Source organism: Falco biarmicus, chromosome 3, assembly GCF_023638135.1.
Source record: "Falco biarmicus isolate bFalBia1 chromosome 3, bFalBia1.pri, whole genome shotgun sequence".
Taxonomy (NCBI): domain Eukaryota; kingdom Metazoa; phylum Chordata; class Aves; order Falconiformes; family Falconidae; genus Falco; species Falco biarmicus.
This window is the reverse complement of record NC_079290.1, coordinates 85899995-85917579: the sequence shown is the minus strand read 5'-3', so window position 1 is coordinate 85917579 and position 17585 is coordinate 85899995. Positions and strand designations below refer to the sequence as shown.

At 46.9% G+C, this 17585-nt stretch overlaps 1 protein-coding gene across 6 annotated transcripts in view; it reads left to right on the top strand.

Annotated features, from left to right (window-relative positions):
* The window catches only part of ADGRB1 (adhesion G protein-coupled receptor B1), a 295067-nt gene that overhangs the window by 86270 nt on the left and 191212 nt on the right, over positions 1–17585 (top strand). For all 6 annotated transcript variants that reach the window (XM_056332736.1, XM_056332735.1, XM_056332733.1 and 3 more), the window contains one exon: positions 833–1753. In XM_056332736.1, the coding sequence (XP_056188711.1) occupies positions 1006–1753 (748 nt within the window). In that variant the 5' untranslated portion in view covers positions 833–1005. The remainder of the gene's footprint in view (positions 1–832; positions 1754–17585) is intronic.

Below are 17585 nucleotides of genomic sequence, written 5' to 3'. Positions count from 1 at the left end.
TGGCCGGGCGGACTCTCACACTCTGCAGGTGCTCTATGCCCTGCTACAGGACCACAGGCTTTGGGGTGTCCTGCACACAGGCAAAGTGGCTGCCAGATGTGGGAAGACTTAAAATCCATCTCTACCAACCTTTTTTCCTCCTTTACTGGGTGTTCAGCTTCTTCCAGCCCTGGCCTCCTGTCTGGACTCAGGGTTAGAGTTGGAGTACTGAATAATGATTCTGTTCCCCTGCACTGGGTTGGTGGAAATAGAGGGAGAAGAGAGAAAAGGAGATAAAAGAAGCAAAACAGCAAGGAGTGTCAGGAGGAAGGGAGGAGGCAGAGCCCAGCTGCCCATGCCAACCTCCAGCCCAGGTGCAGCATGAAGGCTGCACTGAAGCAGCATTCTGGCTCCATTGGGATGGAGGGGGTGGAAACTCCCTAAAACAGAGATCAGTGGTGTTTGCTTCAGGGAGATGGTTAGAAATCACTGCAGAGGTTCTGCTCAGCTCAGCAGAAGGGCGCAGCGTGGGCAGAAGGCACTGGGAGAGCAGGGTCACAGCTATGTTGTCCCCCACTGTGAGTCACAGCTGGACTCTTCCTGGGGGTTAGGACATCCTGGAGGTGGGGACACCCCCAAACCTAGCATGATGTGAGACTGCAACTTCCCCCAGTAAGATGTGCTGGGACTGGAGATGCTGTGTGGGTTCTCAGCCTTGAAAATGGTTAATAAAAACTAAAACCAAAACCGAAAAGAAAACAAAACAAAACAAAAACAAACCACCACCCAAACCCCCAAATTCCAAATCTTTTCTCTTTTTCTCCCTTTCTCCTTCCCTTCCCTTTTTTTCCAGGTGTTGTTTATGGCCACAGGAGGGAGCTCAAATCCAGACATGGGAGGATTGGCTTGATTTCGGATCCAGAGCCACTTAAACTCTCACTTTTCCTCTAAGCTGGTCCCTGTTATGTTCAGGATCTGGCACCTGCTTGACATTTACTTTGAGTTCCAGAGGACCAGAGACCTAGGATGAGGAGCATTGGATCTGCCCTGAACCTGCTTTTGGTATTGCCACTCTACTTTGTGTGGACCGTGGTCGCTCTGGACCTGGCACAAACTCCCTGCACCACTTTGGTCCAGGGGAAATTCTTTGGGTATTTCTCCTCCTTTGCCGTCTTCCCGTTGAACTCCTCTCTCTGCTCTTGGATTATCCAGAACCCTGACCCTCGGAGGTACACTTTGTACATGAAGATCCTAAAACCTACTGGCATATGTGACCACCAGCACATCCGCACCTACCAGTTCGACTCTTTCCTGGAGTCCACCCGCACTTACCTGGGCATGGAGAGCTTCGACGATGTGTTGAAGCTCTGTGATGGGTCCACCCGCTATGCCTTCCTCCAGTCCAACAAGCAGTTCCTCCAGATGAAGCAGACCGCACCACCAGGGGTGGAGAGTTGGCCTGTGCGGTGGAAGCCCACAAAGGCTCAGGAGCGGGACTTCTCAGTGGAGTACCTTGTGGTGGGCAACAGGAACCCTAGCAAAGCTGCTTGCCAGATGCTCTGCAAGTGGCTGGACGCGTGCTTGGCCATCAGCAGCAGCTCCCACCCATGCGGCATTATGCAGACCCCATGCTCTTGCTCAGGAGGGGAGGTCCTAGATCAGGCCAGCGAGACCCTGGGGCTCACGAGGAAGAAGGAAGACTGCTATAAGGATGGAATTTACTTGGAGAACTGCATGAGCAGCCCCAAGGACAGCAGCGGAGTGGATTTCCTGGGTGAGTGGAGGGCTGCTGGGGGTGTTTGGGAGGGAGGGCTGGTTGGGCTCTCCTCTCCTGGGTCTCACACTGTCCCCATCACCTCCGTGTCCGAGTCTGTAGATGCTTGGTATGAAAACCTTATTTCTTAATTGATATGTAGGTCTGGTAACCTTCGGTGGCTCCTTATGAGCCTGTGACAGGAATTGCAAAGCAGCTTCCCCTAAATATACCCCAAATTGTTTCATTCATTCCCAGGGCTTGTGCCTTGCTTGTTTTACTTCTGCAGCCTCACAGCTGCTGAGAGAAGATTCTTACCTGAGGGTGAGCAGTTTTCCAACATAATTACCGATGTCCTAAAAAAGGCAGGAGCCAAGCTGCCTCCCGAGGCGGGCTGCACTCAGCAACGCTATCAACCATTTTAATTCATGGGGAAATCTTAATTCTCAGGTCTAGTTCAAGGAAAAGGCAACAGAAGACACTCTTATTTTGTTCTCAGCCTCATTTTCCTTTTGGAGGCTTTCAGAAAGAAAACTCACTATGCTGCTTCTGTGGGGTTACTTGGTGATTTGCTGGGACTCATTCCTCAGATATTTCATAACTGTTTTGATGATGATCTTGAGTACGGTATGGGCTGGAAAGGGACTAGGGAGGTGAAAGAGGCATGACAAAAAGGGCTATGAATAAGGGTGAGATGCCTCTGAAGTCTGACCTGGGCACTGGTCTGGGGAAGGAAATGATCCTTCCAGAGATCTGACATGGTATCTGCTGGTGCTACAGTACCGTGCAAAGCAGAAGAGAATCGTGTGTGTGTGTGTGTGTCTAAAAGTGAACCCTTTATTTCAGCACCTGTGTCAGATCTGCTCTATGCGTTTATTCTCAGCTCCCATCCCACCTGCCAGCAAGCAGGTTATGTAAAGCAGAGGTGTGATGCTAAATAGGAATCTGGGCAGCTGGGAGGGCAGCCTCCAATTTGGCGAGGTTCAGACCCATGCCTGACCCCCACCCCAGGGTCTCATCTTCTTCAGGTGCTGGACTGAAATGTCCTCTGCCACCAGGAGAAAGCTGTCATCTGTCTGGGTCTGGACTTTGGCTTTTGCAGCCACCCCCAGTCAGGGGGGACTTTCTCAGGGTCGGGGGAAGGAGGCTAAATTTGCTTGCAGTAGGAAGGAGGTTACCAGGCACAGGTCCAAGCTGTGCAGCGTGATTTTCTTGCAGACCGCAGTCTGGCGTTAGCTGAGAGATTAGTATATGATCAGGTACTAGTGCTTTCGTCGGTGTATTTTAGGGGAGATTTTGTTTCTCACTGATCTGTGAATCAATACGTGGAGGCACGCAGCACAGCCATAAATCCTGCAAATTAGTTCTTCAGCCGTGCCTCCCTCCCTGGCTATGAGCACACAGTAATATTCGCTTTCCAGATTTCGGATTTCTTTGCAATGCCCTTTTCTCCTGTGCAAACAGCTTGTGAGGAGTACCGTGTTGGCTGCCTCCTTGGAGTGATGCGAGCTTCGTTAAATCATGTGTCATGCCTTGAATTTGCTGATTGGATGATTTATGCATTCAACCCAAGCAGCGTGACCTTTTTCATTGGAACCAAAGGTGAAATTTGAAATGAGATTTTCAACAAATCCTGAAGCATTCAAGCTTAATATTGGCTTTTGTAAAGACCTCTCCTAGTCCAGCTTGAGTGCTTGAATGTTCCCAGAAAATAAATACGAAAGAGGCTCAAAGGTGGCTGAATCAAAATCCTTTTTGGGTGTCAAATATTTGTGAAGAGTGTAGATAATTTTTTGCTGGCTGCTCACAACTGCTTTGTATTGAAAATACAGATTTATCATCTGCACTGGTGGGATGCCATCTACATGGAAACGATGCTTGCAGGGTGCCCGGCCTCCCCATGTGCTGCTCTGTCTGTCACTGTGTCTGTTTTGATTTTTGCAAAGGCTTGATCAGGAAGATGGAGGCGAGATCCAGTTTGGGCAGAGAGCCAGCAATCCCTTAACAGCATTTTGTGGGTGGAATATTTTGATAGGGTTCCTGATTTCCAAGTGCTGATGCTGGTTATTTGGTTATTGCTGTCGTTGTTGTCCTGATTGTATTTGTAGCATTTTTTTTTGCTTACAAGCCTTTTTTTCCTTTTCTCGCCCCCCACCTCCCACCAGCCCCTTGCTGCTTCCTGAGTCATTTGTTGTTTCTGGACCTGTCTTGACACTTCTGCCTTTGAACAAGGGTACATTTATGTGTTGTACTAATCTAGTTTGATGATTTTCAAGGCACACAAGGAATTGTCAGATCCCAAAATGTGGAGCCTGACTTCCCCTGATGTGCCTTTTCTATACCTTGGATTTTTCCAAAGGAAATGGACGGGTGCAGATCTACAGAGGCTACAATGAGATGCTGCCTCGGAAGCAGCTGTGCTTTGGCTCACAGTCTGTGGGTGAGATCCCTTTGAAAAAGTTCACTCCCTGTCCCTGGGCACTGGTATGCTGAAAGACGAGAGCACACCTACTTGGCTGTGTGCTAGATTAGGTGGTGTCTGAAGACACTCAAGAGCAGGCTGAGAATAGATCTGTTAGGCTGAACATTGGCTTTGGTGGCCAAAGAGCAGAGCTGGGAGTTGAACTTCTGCTACTGACCCTGACCACAGATCTCCTGGCCACAACTGAGAAGTGTGCACACTGACCCTGTTGCTCCAGGGCTACTGGGTCACTCAAAGAACCAAACTGACAGCCTGATTTCACTCAAGGGCAATGAGTTTACACTTGGTTCAGGTACATAGGGATGTTTCTGGTCATTTATGAGGGACTTCACAAACTAATTCTGCCAAAATGACCCTGCCTTGTCTGCAGCATCTGCTTTTCAATGTCTGGAGGTAGGAAAGACCACTCCAAATTTGTTTCCCAAGTTTAGTGAGACACCCTCTTTGCACTTGCTGTCCCACACAGACATTGCAAAGGTTACAGCAGGCGGTGGTGGGAAGAATCTGTCAGGGTATAGAGACTGCAGGAGATATTTCGGTGTCTTGCTGCACATGGAACTTTTCCTTGTTATCAGCAAGACAAGCTTGGAAATGTATTGGCGGCAGCAGCTCCCCCCTCACATTTCCCATCCCTGCTGCAGCGATGTTCAGCTGCTACTCCTGGAAGGCTTGAACAGGGGATTTTTGCTAGGACAAGACAATTCAACAGGGGAACTATTTTTGGCCAGCATCAGGTCTCCCTTGGCTGATGCGGGCAACATGGGAAAAATGTGGCAGCTGGTTCTAGGTCCTGATGTTTAGAGGCTAACACTCTTTCAAGAATGCAAGTTGGCATTCCTGCAGTAGGGTCCCACACCAGTTTTGGGTAGGACACCAGGGAGCTGAAGATGGGAAAGCTTCCTGAAACGCTGGGCATTGGGACTTCATGGTCTGAAACCCTAGTGACCTTCCCAAACATGAGCTGGCTTCACTGTAACCAGAGCTAGAGCTTTAAAAGGGACACGGATGTGACACTGTAATGAGAGAAGGTTAAATGTCTGCTTAAGTGCTGTGCTGAGTTAGGCACTTAATGAATGTCTAATTAGTCTTGTCTCCACATAATCTGTTCCTGGAAGGCCGTTGCAATGCTGTCACATCTTGATAGCCCAAAGAGATAACCAGAATGCTCTGGTCCTTTTGCTCCACATATCCCTATCTTGGAGGGGTCCAAGATACTGACTGCAAAACAGGGTTAAATGTGTGTCCCTGAAATATATTATTTGCTCTTTGGTAAAGTAAATGGCTCCAGGGCTGGAGGGTTTTTTATGATGAACGAGTCTGATTGATTTCATGTCTTGACCAGAGAATTTCACTAATGCATTCCAACTAAAAATCTTGAAACTGAGATTTAAATGGACTTTCTTAATTTTCAGAAAATGGAATCAAAATATTGCTAGTCTGAAATACTGGGGATTTTCCTGCCTTTTCTGTTAATCTTTTCCATTCATTTGTTGTCCCTTTTGCTCTGAACAAATGCAGACCCTCCCTCCTCACACATGCTCATCACTTAAATTCTTTTTGTTAGTGGTGTTTCACCTTCCAGCCTGTAGATGTTTTTCTACCTCTGTCTGCTAGATCAAGAAGTCTCTACGTTCTCTATTGTTTGGAGATGCATTTATAGGCACATGAACAAGTTGCTTCTTAACCTCTGTTGCATTAAGCAAGCTGAACTCCATAAATCTCTCAGTGCTGGACACATCCTCCAAACCTCAGTTGCTGTTGGGAAGCTTTGCTTCATGCTTCTCCAGTTCTGCTGGCCAAAACATGATGTCTCCTCAGCAGGGATGAGCTTCTGCCTGGACTTAGGGCTGAGTGACTGCTGAAGGGGGTCTATGGTGTAGAAGAGGAGCCAGAGGCATCTCTATGCAAATGAATCAACTGCCATCCTCCTGCTGCAGGAATCTTGTTGTATGGCAGAGCTCTCCTCCCTTTGAATCTCCCCCAGGGCAGAAATAACTTTATAAGTAATTTCTTGTGTTTGTGGTGAGCTTTAGTGACCATGAAGGCTCAGAGATTGCTCAAGAGCTGTGAGGAATTTTGCCCAGGGGCAGGCTCTCAAACCTATCCTTGCCTTCAGCTCCTTCTTAGGACACAGGCTCTACTCCTCCAGCAAAAGTCCCCCAGGCACAAACAGCAGCTGAGCTTGCAGAGAAACGTGTTTAGCTTTGGATTTGCCTTGGTTTGGTTTTGCATTTGCCAACCAAATGGCAAAGGGAGTTTGGATGGGTACATTTTCATTGCCTCTCCTTCCTTCTGGCACGGATTTATTGAGTGTGCTTGGGGAAGGTGTGCTGCTTTCCAGCTCCTCACTTCTCCATCTGTGTTTGCCCCTGCTGTCTAGTCTGTACATCCTTGAGAGCAGAGTGTGGATACAGTGAGAGATCACCAGCAAAACACGGGGCAAGGAAAGGCTGGTTTCAGCTCATGTGTAAAATTTTCCTGTATTACCCTGCTAAAATCACAGGGGGTTGTGTGTGACTTCTCCCCAGGTTAAGTCCAAACCTCAGCAGCTGTGAACAAGGGCTGACACTACTTCACAGCTCCTGGAGAAGGAGGTTGAACAGACCCTGGCACCTGGCAAACAGGACACCTTGTCTCCTGCAGTGAGTCCCTGCTGGACCCAATGTCTCTTGCATGCAGTCTGTAGGGTGTTTTATGGATGATACAAGTGTGGGTAACTCCATCATGGGTGCTGAAAAGGGGGTTTCTAACTCAGTTTAAACACTCAGATCTCTATGACCTGCACAAGTCCTGCCTGGCCCACTGCTTTACTGTGGGGTCATTAAAGACTTTAAAATTAGAATAGAATAGAATAGAATAGAATAGAATAGAATAGAATAGAATAGAATAGAATAGAATAGAATAGAATAGAATAGAATAGAATAGAATAGAATAGAATAGAATAGAATAGAATAGAATAGAATAGAATAGAATAGAATAGAATAGAATAGAATAGAATAGAATAGAATAGAATAGAATAGAATAGAATAGAATAGAATATTTTCAGCTGGAAGGGACCTGAAACAATCATCTAGTCCAACTGTCTGACCAGTTCAGGGCTGACCAAAAGCTAAAACATGTTATTAAGGGCTTTGTTAACCAAATGCCTCCTAAACACTGACAGGCTTGGGGCTTTAAACCACCTCTCTAGGAAGCCTGTTCCAGTGTGTGACAATCCTCTTGGTAAGTAAATGCTTCCTAATGTCCAGTCTAAACCTCCCTGGTGCAGCTTTGAACCGTTCCCATGCATCCTATCACTGGATCCTAGGGAGTATTAGGCATGAGCGTAAGAGTACTGGGGTCCTCTCAGTGGCAGAGCAGAGATTTCCCGTGTCCGCATCACCGTTACAGCACTAAATTCACTCGTGCATGCATCTGCATGGAGATGTCCTATTTAGGAGATGCGGGAGGGACTAAAATGAGAAAAATAAAGTGATTGTGAACCCAACAGCTTGTGGACATGATCACAATGCAGAAACATCAGCAATTATGGTCTGAATGAGCTATTGTTGTAGCAGGGAGACCAAAGGTGGAATTTACATCCAGTTGCTGAGGGAGTTTCACAGGCAACTACTCCCATTATTGCTATGAGGGGACCTTTATGGGTAATTTAATGGGTGGCAGCCTGGTGAAAGGCTCAGATTTTCAGTTTTGCTTTTTTTTTTTTTTTTTTTTTTTTTTAATTTGCCATTGTTTAACATCCTCTCATATTCAGGACCCATAGCAGCAACCCCAAAATGTTTTCTGTGGGAATACAGGGTGAAATTTAGATTCAGGGAAACAGACACCAGATTCAAAATCATCACATCTGCAGTGTAGTTTTACAACTGTAACTGCTGAATATGAGAATGAGGATGCTAATGTCTCAGAAGGGAGGGTACACAAAAATAGTCCTGACCCTTTTTACCACCCACCCTGAATATCTGGTGTATTTAGGTGATGGGAGCAGGCTGAAAAATGGAAAACATTGTCTTTCCAAGGGGAACTGGATCCACAGAGTTTTTCAGGTGCCTGATTCTCCTTTGCAGTGCCTGACCTCCATGGGTTTCCCTGTCAGTGAGCTCTCTGACCTGACAGATCCTGTCTTTCATGATGGATACAGCTCTGGGGTTTCTCTCAGATTTCCTTGAAAGGGAGCTTTCTCTTTTTCAGTGCTGGTTTCCTCTATCCAGATGCAGTTCCCAAAAACTTTGGGTGAAGCCAGGACTTAGCAGAGATGACACTTGGTCCTTCTGCCTCAGAAATCTAGCAGGCAACAGATCCTGGATGGGAGAAGGGCTCTGATCTTTGCCTAACATGCAGGGAATAGGGGCTTAGCAGGGTTGACAGCTTATCCATGAGAACTCTGAGAGTGGACGTGGGTGCTCTAAGCCACAGCAATGTCTTCCCATGTTGGGCAGAGCAGTAGATTTCATGCCTCTTCCAGAGCATCCCTATCACCTCTGTAACTCATTTCCCAGATTTTCCTTTTCCCTTCCTGATAATCAGCAAAATTTTGTAACATCTATGGGTGCTGATTCTGTCTCCTGTGAGCCCATCATCTCTCAAGACAGCACTGAAGCAAGCCTGGCTAAATAGGCTGGAAAAATTGTTTTGGGTTCTCAGCAGGTAGCATTTAGAGTGGCTCTGTGACACTTTAACCTGGGAATGATTCAGAAACTCTGTGTCTCTGGGGTGGCTCTGCCAATGTCACCTCTAGTCATTGAATGTCAGAGTAGTACACGCTTTTGTTGGTCTCACTGCAGACAGCAATCTGATACTGATATCCTACATTTCAGCCTTCCAGCAGGATGAGACAACCAGCCTAGGAAAGGACGTCCTTTAGCACATCATCAGAATTGCAGATCCGTTTAGTTTTGATATATTTCTTTTTGTTCCCTGGCTGTAGTTTTGATAAAGCAATAATTGCCACACACCTCATTAAGCTCAGTGCTCTCAATAGGACTTGAGTGGTCCATGCCATCAAACAACCAGTTACTGACTTGGGATATTCCCAGTGTTTGCAAGCAATAAGAAAGGGAAGGGACCTGCAGGGGTGAAAGTTGCAACTCCAGCCTCCTGAAGAAACTGGGCTGCCCTGGCAGGCTGCTTTATCCCATTTCTGGGACAGTTTGAGCTGTGTTCTCCTTGCAATAAATGGGCTTTGGTCTGCTCAAACACCAGCAAGCAATGGGGAACAGGCACAGAGAAAAGAATCCTAAAGCACAGGGGTGAAATCACCATCAAATAGAAGGGACTCTGATCCCTCCCTGTGTCCTACAGCAGAAACAATATTACTGGTGTAGGTCCTTAGCTTTGTCACCTTGCCTGGATGAAGATGGGGATGCCTTGGTCTCTACCGCTCTGGATGTTTGTTGATTTTATTTTTATTTTTTTTTTTCTGGATGGAAGTTGACACTTTCCTGCTTGTTAGTTTTGCGGGAAGGGGTTTGGGTATATTTGTGTTGAAGGAAGGCAGTGAAATTTGATGTATGGTACTGAAAGCAGGAGAAACAGCTAAGAGCATGAATGCTTTCTCTACTTGATTTCACGGGTCCTGCTCCTGACTCTGAAGACCAAATGACCAAAATGGCCCCTTGGCTCTTGTGGAGACCCTGGAACTGATGCAGAAGAGGACCTACACAGATTTTCTGCTTCAGGATCTACTGGAGGCGGGGATAGGACCTGGGGTACGGTAACTTCATCATGTATCCCTGTGCCTCCTGCTCCCCCACGTTAAACCTAGCCACACAAAAAGCTTTATTCAATGATCTGTGTGCATTTCATATGCAGACCTATATGATGTCCCATGTGCCTGCTGGATGAAATCAAGGTCTAGTTTTGATGTCCCCTTCCCATAACTTGACTCTGTTAGCTGATTTCAACTAAACTTGCTGGTGTGACCAAGACCATAAACCAAATGCCATTTCTACTAATTCTGTGGTTGGAAGTAGAAGTGTGGAAGAAATGCATTGCAGGGCAAGTGCCATGGGGAAGACCACAGTGCAGGTTCAGGTTGGTCATCAGAGACCTCCTTAAAGGCCCAGCCTATAGCCCAGAAGGGGAAGGAAGCAGCTTGGTTGTACACAGGACTTCTTGGCTTTGAAGTCAGTGCCCTATGGGGAAACCAAGTTAAAAGATAGGGACGCTGTGCATGTGCATCTTCTCACCAGCAAAACAGTCCTAGTGTAGGGAGCTGCCAGGGGAGAGGCAGTCCAGTCCCCATGAACAATTCCAGTCCATGAGGATGGTACCAGTTGTGCTCTAGGTGCCTAATTAGCCTGGGATTGGGCCTAAGCTCCTGTCTGGGTTTCAGATAGCATAGATTTGATTTTCTTGTTAGTAGCTGGTGCAGTACTGCATTTTGGATTTGGTGTGAGAATAATGCTGATAAAAGATGTTTTTAGTTTTGCTAGGTAATGTTTATACTAAGTCAAAGACCTTTTGGTTTCTCTGGCCTTGCCAGCAAGCAGGCTGGAAGGGCACAAGAAATTGGGAGGGGACACAGCCAGGACAGTTGATTTGAACTGGACAAAGGGATATTCCGTACCACAGAACATCATGCTTGCTATATAAACTGGGGGCAGTTGGCTGGAGCTTGCCCATAGCTGCTCGGAGACTGGCTGGGTATCAGTCTGAAGGTGGTGAGCAATTGTACTGTGTATCACTTGGGTTTTATCCCCCTTCCCCTTGGATTTTATTCCTCTCTCCTTCTCCTTCCTTTTCATTATAATTTTTATTGCTGTTATTAGTATTATTGTTTTGATTTTATTTTATTTCCGTTATTAGATTGCTCTTATCTCAACTCCCGCATTTTATGTTCCTTCCCAATTCGCCTCCACACCCCTTGATGGGGAGTGAGGGGCTGCCCAGTGCTTAGGTACTGGCTGGGGTTAGACCATGACAGCTCTCTAAAGTCAGTGGGCTAGTAATCTCTGCAGAGCTGGACTAAGGAGACATTTGCACCAGAATTCCAGTTGTGGACATGTGCTTGAAAAGATGTCACTGTCATACCTAGCAGTAAAGCACCCAGGCAGAAGAACCAGGACTGCTATTTACAGCTGGACTTGTTCAGTATTTCTTCTGTCCTGTTTACATGGGTCAGTTAAAGGAACAGCAATAAAACTGACTGATGACAATTAATTTCTGCCCACAAAACCTCTCCTCCTCATACCCCTTCCTCCTCCTTTGTTTGGTTTGCTGGCTTTATGTTTTTTTGTGGGCTGTTTTGGTTTTGTGGTGGGCTTTTTTTTTTGTTTTTCTTTTTGGGTTGTTTTTTGTTTGGTTTTTTTTTTTATATATATAATTTTTTTAATTACAAAGCTTCCTGCTGTTCTGTGTACTTTTTGCTAAGCATTGGACAGCACATGTTTCAGGGAGATCTGCTGGGTTTGGAGTGACTAACTTGGGAGCAGCCCCGTGAAGTTGTGTTTGATGGGTAGCCACGTACTCAATCTGTGGATGCTGCAACCAAATTGTGAAGAGTCGGCACCAGCCCCAGCATTGGCCTGCCAGGGTGATTAAGCCTAGAGGTGTTTCTGATGTTTTCATCACAACCCAGCATTGCAGCATCTAAACCTGTCTGACCATCTTCCTCACAGAATGAGATTCTCAGCCTTGTTAGCCTCCCCAAACCCTCCTCTCCCATGTCTAGATTTTAAATCCTGGGAGTACCTTCTTTAATTGGATTGAAATTAAGCTAGCTATGGTGCATTAGGGTCAGCCAGGATCAACGGGTGGTGCTGTGACTTGAGATCGGTAACATCATAACAGGAAGGCAGACCGCGAGGAGCAGCAGAGCTGCTAAAAAAAATGACTGGGTTGCCGGGAGGGGAGGCGGGGGGGATTGGTACTTGCTGAAGAAGAAAAGATGCCAGGACCAGGACAGTCCCCAGGTAACTATAGAGAGGTATTTAAAGAGATTGCTTTTCATGCTTCTGTGCTTTTGGGCCATGGAGGAGCTCAGGAGACCCCTTCAGGGAGCTCAGCCACCTGCCCCCGCAGACAAACCACAGCTGAGGAGCCATCAAGGAGAACAACAGACCTCAGGGGAGAGCCACGATGGAGCCCACCAGCTGTCAGGGCAGGGATGGCTTTTCTCGCTCAGCAGCTCTTGCATGCACAATGCCACTCTGCGCAGTCCCTTCCCTCCTACCAGCCCTCGTGTCCCTGCCCCATGGGCAGTTCAGCAGTGCTGCGTTTTGAGCCTATTGTCATCAGAGCCAGTGACAAGTTTGGTGGGAGTTTTACCTTGGCATAGTTTGGTGCCTTTTACTTGCTGCAGGGCAGAGGAAGACAGTAGTTAAAAACTTTTACAAGCCCTTAAACGCAATGTCCCACTTTCCTGAGCCTGACGTATTGGCCCCAAACTTGCCAGTAGGGAGGGCAAGGTGGCATGCTGTCCCTTTTGCTCTTAAAAATAGGGCTTTGTGAACAGTCAAAAGGATGAAGCCTGATCTCCTACCATGTGAAGTCCTGTATTGCTCTTTTGTGACAAGGCCAGCTCCTCTTGTTGCTGCTCATATACCAATACTTCATGACCCTCATCTTCCACCAGTGCCTTCCTCTGGGGTTGTCCCACCACCAAGACCTTTCTGGGTTATTTAGTCATTTTCTGGACAGGAGTTAACACATTTGGACCATTTCTCATCTGGATGGTGTGCCAAATAAACCAGATAACTGCTGTACTGCTATTTTTTTGGTGAGTGGGATCACTTAGGATGACTCATGCTCATCAGATATCTTCATGGATGGAGCATCTTTGGGGTGAGACTGGCCTCAAACATCAGAAGCTGAAGGAATATAAATCAGGCGGTGATCACCTTTCTTTGGGGAGCTTCCTGGGAAGGAAACCTGGGCTGGTGTTTCAGTGGGTGCCCTGGGACCTCTCCCGCATGGTCCCACTACAGCCATTGGGTTAGCCTGGCTTTGGGGTTGCTTTCCTCCCTGGGGTTAAAGATGTTTCTGCACTGGGTGGTGAAGGCAAAGGGACACATGGAAAGCGAGCACTATCCCAAGAACAGAGCAAGGGGAGAGACACCAAGTTTGCAATATGTGTTGGGTAACAAAGACAATGTTGATCCATGGGGCTTCAGTCCCTCCAGAGAACAGCAGTGGGTTCTTGGAGACACACGTCACTGCCCCAATGTACTTTTTAGGAGAGGAAGTAGCCACTAACTCTGCATGTTGCAGACATGGGTGAATATGTGAAACATCTAATTAATTCTGCCCCTAGAAATCACTCCTTTACCTGCTCCAATGTGATTTAATTCATGTTTCATTTAGGTTTTACTTCCAGCTGAACATACTGCAGGTCTAAAGTGGGACAGGTAGAAAAAGGCAACAGCCTCTTGTCTGGGCTCACCAACTGCTTTTCTGCCTGAGGCAGGGGCCTCCTGAAGTGGTGTGATGGGCACTTGATGATGTGTGCTTGTTGGAGGGAAGCATCTGTCGGAGTGGAAGCCCTTTGAGTACAAGCCCACCATACACTAGCCTTTCCCACAACCTCGGGGCAGCTCTGCAGCATCCCCCTTGGTATGCAATGCCAGAAGCAGCTGGTGTGTAGGTCACAGCCCTGGGGAAACATCTGGGTCACACAGCAGGAGTGGGTCTTACCCTCTAGAGCAGGGCCGGGTAGGTAGGGGTGGGCAGGAGGCCTTGGGAGAAATGCCATACATAACACTGGAGGCTTCAAAGGTTTGTAGAGGGGTATTTATTTTGCACCTTTTGTCTCTCATTCAGAAGTGAGCTCCCCTCAGTGAGCAATGGCTGCAGAAGGGCAGGCACAGAAGTCAAAAAAGCACTTCTTAATACTTCAGCAGGAGAAGAAAGAAGTTAAAAGGTGATAAGGAAGAGCCAGGAGCAGCAGTTATAAAATGTGAATGGTGTAGCTGGGTTTTCCTGGCTTAACTGAGAGCTTGCATCAACAGGGGATGAGGAGGGAGCAGAGGAGGCAGCAGTCAGCAAGCCTCTATCCCTCTGCAAGGGTGCAGCCATGAGCCTGCAGCACAGCCAGACCTGACAATCTGTCCATGCTTCACCTGGCTGTGTCCCACTGACCTGGTGTGAGAGGTGCAGCCACACTCTTTGGCACCAGAAATGCAAAATCTCCCCCACCTCCTGCTCTACTCTATCCCTCAGCAAGCTGAAACACACATGTCTGTCCATGCACAGGCAGGTCCTGTCCAGAGATGTTTGGACAGACAGACAGTGGCACCAGCACGCCTGTCCATCCATGCATGTCTGCAGTCAGATGCACATATCCACAGGCTTGATTTGGTGCATGGATGCACTCACAAAGAGATCTATATACAAGCACAGGCTCGTGAGCGAGTATAGATGGATGCCCAAGTGTGAATGTACATGGACATATGCCTGCACACAACAGCATAACACCACACAGAGCTGGTAGATTTACAAATGGGCAGGAATGTACCTGCATGTATATGCAAACCTGACAAGCAGATGTACGTGCTCTGCAGTGGATACACACTCATGTAAATGAGTCTGCAAATGTGTGCACATGTACAGCTACCTCACACCCCCATCTCCGCACACCCCCACAGCCATGAGAGTGCCAGTATACACCGATGAACATACCCCGGAGCTGAGACCCCCATGGGGAGCCCCATACCCAGACCCACAGAGAGACACGGGGGGTGCTGCTTCCCACTCAAGAGAGGCCGTGTGTACATGGAGACCTGCAGTGTGTAAACTCGCTGCAGGAACAAGAGGCTGACTCATGCTTCATCCTTTCCTTGTTTCTTCAAAAATGCACCATGAGGCCGATCTGGAAAGTCAGTGCCTCATGGTGCATTTCGGAAGAAGCTGGTTTTGTTTATACTTGTGGGATCCTTCCTGTGGAAAGCACAACTGCTGCTAATCCCCCAGGAGCCAAAGCAACCTGATGGATTTCCTAGAGTAGCTTGATAATTTGGTGGGAAAGAACCTGTATGGCTTGACATTCAGAAAGGAGAAAGCAAGGACTTGCTTTGAGATCACAGTTGTCCAAAGCTGTCCCCAAGCCCATTGTTGGTGGGACATGCTTCCCTCCACCTGCCCTCCCACCGCAAATCAGTACAATGCATGCTGCAGTCTTCTGCTCTGTGAAAGGCTTCTGATCTGCTTAAAGTCCACCATGTACTTGAGCAGTGGGTCAAACCAGGGCAATCCTAGGGACCACCAGCTCTTCCTTAAAGCTTTTTCTCTACTGCTCAATGTGTGGCTTATCAACGTAAGAGCTTGTAGCACCTATCCCTGCAGCACATACACTTACGGGGGGCATTTTACTGGAGGGTTGTGGTTTTGGAGACTGTTGGCTGCTCCTCAACATCTCCACTACTGCCTTCCAGACATCCCAGCTCAGATGTGGGTACCGACGCACGAGCCCCATGCAGCACATGCAGACTTGGTCACGTGTCTCCAGCTGTGCTGGTTTGTGTGTGCAGACCTGTACCTCTGACACACATATGCCCCATTGCACTGTCCGTCTTTCCACCTTGGGTGCTGTTTCTCACTGCACTAAGACCCTTTGATGTGAATTTGAGGAGCAAAGACACTTTTAGGCAGGTGTTGGGATGCTGAGCTCCATCTCACTGCCTGATCCTTTTGTGGTGTCAGAGCAGCCTCAGTCCAGCTGTAACTGTGGCTGTTCTGCTTTTGCAGGACTGTTGCAGTGAGGAAGTCCTCACTTCAAAAGGGAACACTGACAAAAGTGACAGCTTTGCCTGCCTCACATTTTAATTAAAACCACCTATTTGCTTTTGCCACTGCTCCTTCCCTCTTCACCCTTCTCCACCCTGACCCTCTTGCTGCAAATGAACATATGATATCAGCTGGGGAAAATACATTCAGTCAGCAATTAAATAATTGAATGTTCCTCTGGCAAAATGAGCTATCTCCTGACTTCCTTGTGTTTTACCACTTTTCCCTCCCTTCTTTCCCCCTCTTCTTTCTTCTTCCCTCTAGTGAGATAAGGATGCCATTCTTGAAAGCCATTTTAAATATTCATGTTTTAATTAATGGACTTTATTGCATGAACTCTATGTAAGATAATAAAAAGACTGCCTGAGGCACAACACATTTTTTTTTTGTTCTTGGAAGGGGACTAAGAAGTGAAAAGCCTAATATGTTTCTTCAACAAACATTTGAAAGATACACAGAAATGACAGACATGGGTCATTTAGCCAGTGGGCCTTCCATAACCCACGTGCTCCTGAGTATCGCTTTGCAATGTGTCTCCATAAATGTGGAGCATGATGTAAATCCATGGAGCTCTTGCAGGAGGCTGGTTCCTCCAGATGAGCACCAGGCTCTGCAGTGGGCAGAGGAGGGCAGGGGTTTGCATCCAGGGGATGCGTGTGTGGAGATGGAAGCTGCAGTGATAAGGACATGTCAGGGCTGTGAGTGCTCGGGGCTGCATGCAATCTTCTGCTGAACCTGGAAACTGAATGCATTGTTTTTACTTTGGGTGATGTTTTTTAACAAAATAAAATAGAGGGAAGGTTTGGATCAGTCCCTTTCCCCAACATTTTTGGGTTGAAAAACCCAAATATTGACTGTATATTTCTGCAATGGATTTTGCTTTTGTTGAAGACAAACAAGTTGATAGAATGCATGAATTTGTGAAACATCTGGTATTGCCAGTTATGTATTTTTGCCAGAAAAAGAAGAAAAATAATGTTAGATGAAACTTCATTCTATGTGGGTGTTTTCTTATGGCGCAGCATGCTGAAATTAATTTTATACTGTGAGTGTGTCATCTGTGCTGCATGACATGGGCCTCTGCATCCAGTTTAGATGTGGTCTTATGCTGGGAGGGGTCCTAAGGATGCTGGACCAGAACCTCAAGGGGAGACCTATGCTCTACTCTTGAATCTGCTCATGACCTTGAAGAAGTCAAAGCATTTTTGCATGTTGTGTGCACTTAATCTTGTTTTTATCCTCCTTTTTTTCTTTATTCTGACTCAGATCTTGCAAGGAATTGGCTCTTAGAAAACAGATGCACAGTGCCTAGCACCTGCGCTCCCTGAGCTGTAATGACAGCTCTTAGTAAGACTGGGTAGGAATAATAAAATCTAAAGATATACATATATAAAATGAATACAATATATAATAAATACTCCAGCGGTCACTATGGTTAAATTTTGGTTGTGGAGTTACTTCTTTTTTAGGAAAAGGATAATTTCTTACAAGGTGATACAACCCTTGCACTGAGGTTGCTTGGCAGCTACAAAGAGAGGGATCGTCTAACATTAAAGGAGGCATGTGGGTGGTGCAAAGAAAATATCTTTAGTCCCCCACTGTAGGGTTTCAGTGCTTCAGTGATGAACTATATTGTGCCCTGAGGCTGTC